The sequence below is a fragment of the Lepidochelys kempii genome, chromosome 1 (genome assembly GCF_965140285.1).
Source record: "Lepidochelys kempii isolate rLepKem1 chromosome 1, rLepKem1.hap1, whole genome shotgun sequence".
In the NCBI taxonomy this organism is placed as follows: domain Eukaryota; kingdom Metazoa; phylum Chordata; order Testudines; family Cheloniidae; genus Lepidochelys; species Lepidochelys kempii.
In genome coordinates this window covers 262,821,052-262,830,475 of record NC_136380.1, presented here as the reverse complement: position 1 = coordinate 262,830,475, position 9,424 = coordinate 262,821,052, and the positions used below count along the sequence as shown (strand labels likewise).

At 51.9% G+C, this 9,424-nt stretch overlaps 1 protein-coding gene across 1 annotated transcript; it reads left to right on the top strand.

Annotated features, from left to right (window-relative positions):
* The first annotated feature begins 277 nt into the window (after nucleotides 1-277).
* On the top strand, nucleotides 278-8,303 carry RRP7A (ribosomal RNA processing 7 homolog A). Its single transcript, XM_073327282.2, has 7 exons — nucleotides 278-396; nucleotides 1,623-1,765; nucleotides 4,317-4,442; nucleotides 4,699-4,822; nucleotides 5,871-5,968; nucleotides 6,745-6,943; nucleotides 7,760-8,303. Exons 1-7 carry the CDS (start codon nucleotides 333-335, stop codon nucleotides 7,843-7,845), a joined length of 840 nt encoding a protein of 279 aa, XP_073183383.1. The 5' UTR covers nucleotides 278-332; the 3' UTR covers nucleotides 7,846-8,303.
* Nucleotides 8,304-9,424: the final 1,121 nt, after the last annotated feature.

Genomic DNA, 9,424 nt, shown 5'->3' with positions numbered 1-9,424 from the left:
CTGACTGCACCCAGCCCCGCGCTGGCAGAAGCCATCACGGCGAGAGGGCCGCGCCTGCCTTAGCAGCACCCTGGCCGCGCGCGCTCCCGCGCACACACCCTCGCGCCCAGGCGGGGGAGCGCACGGACCGGCTCGCTGCGCTCCGAACGGCGCCGTTCTTCTGAAGCCCCGCCCCCTACCCAATCACTGTTTGTCGCCGGCTCCCCCCCTCCCCGCCCAGCGCGAGGGGGATGACGCAAACGCTGGCCCGCGAAGGGACTACAGCTCCCGGCGGCCCCTGCGCGCCCCGGTGTCCTGCCCGCTGAGCTGACGTCACCAACCGGGAGAATAAGATGGCGGCCGGCAAGGGGAAGCCTGTGACTGCCGCAGCGGCCGGGGCCCCGGCAGGCTACACGGGTAACGGGCTGGGGCTGGGGCTGTCTGTGGGAGGGGTGTAAAGGGGGGAACGTCTAGCCCGAAACCCCGGGGTCCCCCCGCCCCAGCGTAGCCACAGGGGCTGGTCAGGCCCAGCTTTCCCCTCACGCGCCGCCGGACGCGCAGGAGCCCGCTGGGCCCCGCTTCTTACACCCTCCGGCCCCGCGCCGCCGCCGCCGCCGCCCCCTGGCTTGGGCGCGGGTTGCTCCGCACGCTGCCGTCCCCGCGCCTGCCTGCCTGCCTGCCCCGCAGGGCACCGGTCCCGTGGCCCCCTCCCTGGCCTGGTGCCACAGCACAGCCAGACGCCCCAATGTCATGAGCAGGGATCCCTGTTTTCTGTGATCCCCCCGGTCCCCCGCCACAAAAAAATTCTTGGATTAAAAAACCATAAGTCTGTGTGTCCCCCCCCCCCCCCCGCCATGATTAAAATGAAACGCTGAGCTTAAGTTTCCCTAGCCACGTTATGTACAGGTATCAACTGAACACAATGTTTTACTGATTTATTTACAATTTTTAAACAAGCTGCCATCAGTTATTACAATAAAATTAACAGACTTGCTCTCTGGCCGCCCAGCTCTGAAGGCAATACCATACCAAACCAACTTTATTTCTGTGCTGCTGGCGGCCATGCTGCCTTCAGAGCGGGGTGCCAGGCCAGCAGCTGCTGCTCTCCGCTCTGCCTTCGGAGCTGGGTGGCTGGAGGGTGGCAGCTGCTGGCCAAGCACCCAGCTCTGAAGGTGGCACTGCTGCCAGCAGCTTTTCATGCTCTCCTCCCCTCCAGAATACATTCCAGGCACCCCACACACACACACCCCCACCACCCCGCAGTTTGAGAACCTATGGAATATGTGATACTGGTACTTCCAGTAAAATGTAGTTAATATATGTTTTTTTATTTTTTCACAAAATGTAAAATTTAAAGAGTCTGTAAAAATGCAAATTCTGTGTTTTTTCCATGGCAAATGGATTTCTAGGATCGCTGGTTATGAGTAAAGCACTTTGCACCTTGACACACTTTCCTGACTGGTCAGGACTGGTGGGTGTTGAGGGAGATCCAAAGATTTATTTGTGGGAGCCAGGTAGAACCTAGTTAGGCAATGAAGTCAGCAACTGATGGTGTTGCTTCCTAAAATGCTTTCTGGAACTTGATGCTCTGCTGAAGTCAGTTGCTGTAAATTGCTACATCTCTTTAAAATTGTCCCTTTTAGCCGTTCCAGTTAAGCTTTCTGAGAAGCAACAGTCACCTCACTACCTGTATGTGAAGGAGCACAAAGTCAGAGAAGGCACCGATAATACCTACCCTCCACACCGTACTCTCTTTGTCCTAAATATCCCCCCGTATTGCACAAAGGTAAGTTGTTGGTAGGGTTGCCAACTTTGGTTGGACAAATTCCTGGAGATTTCATCACATGATATAATCTTTAATTCCTGGAGACTCCAGGACAATCCTGGAAGACAATCCTAGTTGTTGGGCTGGAAGAGTTATGAAAGGAATATGTGAATGTGGTCTTTTTACTGGGGGCTGAAGCATAACCAGAAGAGCAGAGAGGGATGCTGTAACAAGTACCCGAACTCCTCACTTAATGTCATCCTGGTTAAGGTTGTTTTGTTGTTATGTTGCTGATCAATTAGAGAACATGCTCATTTAAAGTTGCGCAATGCTCCCTTAGAACGTTTAGCAGCTGTCTGCTTTGTCCACTGCTTGCAGAAAGAGTAGCCCATTGCAGCTAGCTGGTGGGGGCTTGGAACCAGGGTGGACTGGCAGCCCCCCTATCAGCACCCCACTCCCCTAAATGCCCCGTGCGGCAGCTGCCCAGCAGGCTATTAATTGCCAGGCAGTTCAGCTGTCCCTCCCCCCCACTGCCATGTGCTGCTTCTGCCTTGGAGCTTCTCCTGGGAGCCTCCTGCTTGCTTGCAAGAGGGGAGGGGAGGGGAAGAGCGGTGCTAATGCCAGGGTGTCCCCCTCCCTCCAGTCCTTTATCCCGTCCCCACAGAGCACGGGGACACACGATAGGGCTCAAGATGGAGGGAACTTGCTGATCTACTTAAAAAGGCAGTGTACTCAGAGTGGGGTCAGCATATTTAAAGGGGCAATGCGTCTCTCACACACGTGCATGCACACACACGGTGTGTCTCTCTGTCTCTCTCACACACGTGCACGCACACCATAGCACTTTGGAAAGTGGAGGGAGTGGTGCACTCCAGTGGTATAGTGTGGGTTCGTTAGCATGGGTTCAGTTTCCGCAGGGAATGTTTGCAGCCACTGCCATGCATCTATTGTGTTTCCTCCCTCCGTTTGTGCTGCCTTGTAGAGTGTGAGGCTACATTAACAGCAGTGTGTTAACCCTTGAGGGCTCAGCCACGTGCTAGTTCATCATTTAGCAGTAAGGCATTCCCTGGGCAATATCCCACCCTCTGACTCCACTACCTCAACCAAGCTTCACAATAATCATTGCTATGTACAGTATTAAATTGTTTGTTTAAAACTTATACTGTGTGTGTGTGTATATATTTATTTATTTCTCTGGAACCTAACCCCTCCCCCCCCTTTACATTAATTCTTATGGGGAAATTAGATTCACTTAACATTGTTTCACTTAAAGTACCATTTTTCAGGAACATAACTACAACATGAAGTGAGGAGTTACTGTATGTTAGTACTTGTATGGGAGAGCTGCACGGTCCAAACGGTGGTGCAGGGAGAGGGTGACGATGACATAGTAAAGGTCGTGCTTCCCTCTGAGGCTTTGTCTAGAATAAGGAAAAATGTGTTTTGTTTGTTAGCTATAACCCCATTTGAAATGCCACTTGGGATCTAGTATAGATGCAGTTTAATACCTTTTAAACCCAGGTTAGCTAGTCAAAGACAACGATAGTGTGGAGCCAAAAGTTCACCTTGACTAGCTAACGAGTTTTTGTAAAATCACCCTTTGTCCTCGTTACTAGTTACAGGGGGATCACTGAAGCCCATGTCTGTCTTTCTTGCCTGTAAGAAAGATAAATTTGCCTGGTGCTCCTCCCATTTTGTGACAAATCCAGTAACCATGGGAAGTTGCCACAGATTTGCCCATGCAACCATCTCAAGGGAGCTGCAGTGCTTCTGGAGCTTATTGATTCTACTAGGGACTCTGTTACACCAGTTCCACAAGGAAACTGGTGTAAGCTTGTTCAATCAGCACAGAGGTGTAGGATATCATTGCATTTAAAGGTCCAACTGATAGGCCATCTCACTGACCAAAGGATTAGCGGGGCTTCACAGGAGCTGGGTTTGATCTTCATTCCAATCTCACTCCTAAAATGTGTCTGTGCTTCAAAAGTTTGTGCATGTTTTTTGGCCACGATGCAGCTACACAGAAGGATAAGCTGATACAGACACAGCTCAGGAGTTCTTGGCACTGTGTTCTGAAAATCTGCTGTGAGCAAATCTTTTCTAACAGTGATGAAAACATGTGAGTCCTGTGCTCACTATAATTTATCCCAGAGCAGTTGTATCACTATTTGAAAACAGGTACAAAACATGAGTGTGTGCACTCCCTTGTGGGCTGGGGGTGCTGCAGAGGCTAGGTCTGGCTCCCTAGTGGTAGGTGCGCTACCAGATGGGAGACCCAGGCGAGGGGGGCTTGCTCCTTGATCCACCAGTTGCAGGAAACATTGTGAGGCATCAAACTCTGCCTGTGAGGGGAATATCAGAGGGCTTCCTTGTCACTCAGCATTGACAGCTGCAGATGAGTACAGGGAGAGAGTTATAAACCATCCTCAGCTGGGAGGATGGTGATGGCTGCAGTGTGGAATCTTTGCAAGTAGGAGGGAAATGGGTACAGTGGAGTGGGTAGCCTCCATCTCCCCACAGGAGGGCACACAGGTGAGCCCTGGTCACTTTTCTCTCTCTCCCTTGTATTAAGGCATGTCTGTCCAGGCTGTTTTCTTGCTGCTCATCTGTCCAATCTGTGAACGTGTGTGAGAAACCGGGGCCACGAGAGAAACCAGAGGCGTCCAAGACCAAATTCTTCAATCTCAAGACAGTTCCGGTAAAGCTCAAGGGAGACTCTGAGAGGAGCAGAGGGAAAGGGGGCATGCTGTAGGAGCTAGGATGGGAAGAAACCTGAGGTGGTGGTGGTGAAAGAGGCCTCCTGAGGGATTCTTCAATTTTTTTTAACTATCTCCTGGCAACCCCAGTGCTGGCTGGAGCCTTATTTCTCTAATAAAGCTGCTCGTTCTGTGGAACTGCTCGCTCTGAGGGTGCTGATTGTCACTGACTGTACCAATGTGCTGCCTTTTCCCTAGGGATTCCGAGTGGCTTACGTGGTGTTTAAGAATCCAGCTGGGATACAGGCAGCCAAGTCCCTATCACTGCAGGGCCCTCTGATGATATCTTCAGAGAGTCACCCTGTGAAAACCGGTATCTGCAGTAAGTCATCTGGTGCTCTCCAGACTTGTCGGGGGGAGGGTATATTGGAGGGGTGTCTCATCTTGGCTATACCCCGTGCCATAAAAGTGCCATCCAGGTTGTGTGTCAGTCACCCCTCAACAGTGATTCTCACGTGCCGCAGGTTGAGCTGGGAGTTGTCTAGCATTTCCCATCCCTTCTCCTTTTGTTCTGCATTCCCTGTATTCCTCACTCATCCCACATGGAGCGTCTCATGCTAGTGGGAGGACTTAGTTCCTGATCACAGGCTCCATAACCAGCTACTCTGGAAGGGGTGGGGAGGTCTACAAGGGAGTTGCAGTTGTCACCCTTGTATGGTGCCTTGGTCACTCAAATGGTTGTGCGGCCCTTATCCATAGTCTTTCAGTATCTTCTCTGGTTTGGGGGAGTTGGCCTTGACTTGCTTACAACTGAGAATGAGACTAGTCCCCATTCCTATGGCACCATGCATTGAAAGATCCCAGTGTGCTTTACTGACATGAATGAACTATCCAGCTGGGAGCACAGTCTATGGCAGAGCCAGGATTTCCTGTGCTTTGGTGGCTCCTCTTGCTGATGCTGACATCCTCACTTTATTTAGAATGATGTGATGCACTGTAAGGAGATGTTAGGTCCTCACAGCAGAGGATGTTAAATTTGACCTTTGAATGTTTAGGGCCCTGGCTGGCTTGTGTAGTGGGGCATGAAGCCACTCTGCTCTGACATGGGATTTGCCCTGGCCCTAGATGTGAATGGCTCTCCACTATTCTCCTCTCACAGCTGTTTGTTGGCCTGCATGAAAAGAGCTGGCAGGCATCAGCCCAGATCACGGTGAGAAAGGTGCCTAGGTCCCACAAACCACTGTGGCCATGTTTGTCACTCATTGGCTCCCTTGCTGGCTATCTCAGCAGGCAGGCCCTGGAGTAATGACGTGGAGACTGACCCCCTCTCTGGTCCCTAGAGTTGTTCTGTCCAGGGCTGCATTGAGGTATCTTGTTGGGGGTAGGCTCACTGCAGAGGCAGCCGCTGACCTCTTCCCTCCTTGTCTCAGAGTGGATCGCCAGTTATGCAGCTGGAGTGGTGGATCCGGCGGAGCTGAAGGCTGAAGTGGACACCTTCATGCAAGCCTATGATCAGAAAATAGCAGAGGTAGGAAGGGCTGATGAGATAAACCAGGCATGTGCTTTCTTAAAGGATTCTCTGTGCCTTGCAACTCCTTGGGGATTGTCATTGCTGACTGGCCTGTTCCTGTTCGACAAAGCAGCTCTTTGTGCAGCAGCAGGAATGCCTCAGTCTTCCAGTATGTCACATGCTGTCGTAGAATCAAAGAATATCAGGGCTGGAGGGGATCTCAGGAGGTCATCTAGTCAAACTCCCTGCTCAAAGCAGGGCCAATCCCCAATTTTTGCCCCAGATCCCTAAATGGCCCCCTCAAGGATTGAACTCACAACCCTGTGTTTAGCAGGCCAATGCTCAAACCACTGAGCTATCCCTCCCCTGTCAGTTTGTCCGTGCTCTTTATTGGGGTAGCTGGCTGGGCAAGGCCTCCTGTTCGGGCCCAGGGTTGCTGTCTCCCAGTTGCTGGCAGGCAGCGCCCAGGCACTAGGTCTGACCAGGTTCCATTACCCTCCCCACAAGCTGTGGTATAGTTACCACAAACAGACCAGCTCTTGGATGACCCACTGGCTGGGATTGTAGTGCTCACATCCTCAGCCACTTTGCATCACAATTCTATAGCTCCCCAGAACACCACCCTGGGCCTTCTTGCATGGCAGAGCAGCAGGTGCTGGGATTCTCCACGCCCTTGGGGTGTGAGGGAGGTGTTTGCTGGGTGACAGCCTCAGGAAGCTGTTGTGGAATGGGACCAGTTGGCTCATGACAGGTTTGGACTAAGCTGCATTTTCTCCCTCATTCTCCTCACGTAGGAAGAAGCCAAAGCAGAGAAGGAGGAGGGTGTTCCAGATGAGGAGGGTTGGGTGAAGGTGACACGGAAAGGCCGAAGGCCTGGACTCCCCCGGACAGAGGCTGCCAGCTTGAGGGTGCTGGAGAGGGAGAAGCGAAAAAGAGCGCGCAAGGAGCTACTCAACTTCTATGCCTGGCAGCATCGTGAGACCAAGAGAGAAAGTGAGTTGTGTAGGCAGGGGGTGACTATCTCCTTGTTCCCAAGCGTCACAGTCTGAACACCCTCCAGTCTGGGTTGTTTTGTCACCAACACTGTGATGGGTGAGAGTGGCCACCACTGCTCTCCCGAATTCCAGGCACAGCTGCAGGACAGCCAGCAGCACCACTTCAGGCTGCGATCCTGTCAGATCTTGGAAGCTAAACGGGGTTGGTTCTCTGGTCAGTATTTGGATGGGAGACCTATGAGGAAAACCCAGAGAAGTGGTGTTGATTCAGATGGTCACATTTTCCCCTTCCTAGTTAGTGCAGAAGTAATACCAAGCAGAGTGTTGTGGGGTGCTTAGGTTGCTGTCTGAATGGGACATGATCATGAGATCCTTGCTGTCTTGTTCTTCTTGATTTGATTCCATGCTAGTCTTTGTAAGAACATGTTTGCTATAGCCTCTGTCTCCTTTCCAAATTCCTGTTTAGGTGGCTGTGTTCTCAGTTCCCCCTTGAATTGCCAATGAATATAATTTTCACTGGCTGCGTACAGGCAACTGTATAAAAGTAAACAGTGTCATGGTCCACCCCAGATGGAACTGCAGCGCAGCGGTAGACAAGTGAGTCCCTGTATATGCAGCACCAAATTCAGCACTGATGCAACAGGAATTGCATCCACTTAACTTGAGTGGCTGAGCCTGCTTGTGCTGGGACTAAACTTGCTTCCCAGTCAGTAAAGAGCTTTTGAGAGCTGCCAGGGTACAAAGCTCTTGAGAAAGGTAAATTTGTTGCTCTTGGTAATGTGGTCATACCCAACCCCCCTCTTCATCCTTTCAGACATAGCCCAGCTGAGGAAGAAGTTTGAGGAGGACAAGCAGAGGATTGCACTGATGCGGGCCCAGCGCAAGTTCCGGCCATACTGAGCCACTCTGGGCGCTGCCACGTCCTTGGATGTTTCCGCGGAAGGGCGCGTTGAGAAGTTTACAGACGGAGCACGTTGAGGGGCCTCTAGGAAGTGCAGTGACACCGATTTGTTCCCTCTGCTGTAACCTGGGCCCTAAATGGGAAATCCCTGGTGGTTACAAGTGGTGGGTCGGGTGGAGGTCTTCATCTGCTGAACATGCCTCTAGTGGCAGCAAGCCCAGCACAGAGACTCCAATTAGCATGACTCATGTGCAGTTCACAGGCTGCCGCCCCTCCTGTAACCAGCCTTCATGTTTTCTCTTAGTGCACTGTCTCCTCTGGACACCCGTTATACCAGATCCCCCAGTAAGGGACGAGACCCACCCCCACTCCTGGATGACTGCAGGGGGACTGCTGCTGAATCAAAGGCAGCAGAAGTCCACTGTACATGAATTGTAAATAAACTGCCCTTTTCCTATGTGCCGCCCTATTGCCTTTGTCAACCCTCAGCTCGCAGCTCTCCACATGCCTGCTTGAGTGGATGACAGGGCGGGAGGCCAAGCTAGTGTATTGCCTGCCATGGTGAGGCTCCTCCCCCTCTCTCACTGAGATGGGCACTTGTGACTCAGGGTTTGGGCAGAGTTGCTCTTTCACAGAAACTGCTCTTGTTTGGAAAGTCGGGGGAGGGGACGTGAGGGCTGGTGGTTGCAGGGGGAAATGCTCCTGTCCCCCTTAGGCCTTGCCCTGTGGCAGTTTTTCAGAAACAGCTGGGTGTGAGCACTGTGCTGGTGCTTACAGGCTCACAGGGCAGGTGCTCCTGCTTCCCTCCCTGCTGTCAGGGATGTGGAGCACTAGAGTCCCCCATGGGCCTCCTGCTTGTTGCCTTTAGGGTACTGAGCTACTCTGGCTTTTCCTCTGTTTCAGTAAATTCACAAGAAAACAGTGTCAAAGCATCTCGTGTTTCTGACCAAAGGGCTGGTGCTTGAGGAGGCCTCGCTGTAGAGCTTTGTCTGGGGGAGGGAACCCCTGCAGGCCCATGATTCTCCCCCTACAAGCCCCTCATACCCTTTCTTTCAAATAAGAGTGAATCTGTTTTAACAGTCCAGGTCTCTTTTGGAGAAGTGGCCCCCTTTATTACAATTAGGCTATTGCTTGGTTAGTGCATGGGAAGAGTGTGACCTCTTTTGATCACCTCTGGGGTCATTTACAAGCTAATGGATAGCTCAGCTTTGAGTAGATGCTAGAAAATGCATCACAATGGCTGCTGCTCATAGCTTAACTCTGTGTATTCCTACAGGGTTGTCTGTCTCCCTCAAACAATGCCACCCTTTACTCCCATCGTAATACCAGATCGTGGCTTTTTGCTCAAATGCTGTACTCTCCTCAGATGCCCCTGACACCTGCCTTCTGGGAAAGGGCAAGCTGCAGCAGCCTTTCCCAGTGCAAGAAGTGCTCTGGTGTCTTGGCTCTGCATGAACATTGATTCATGGAACTCAATTAGTCTTGGTATTCTTTCCTCCAACCCCCCCCCCCGTATCTCTTGTAACTTGCTAAGGAGCAGAACCTGCATTGTGCACCCAGCAGCTGAGACTGCAGCTG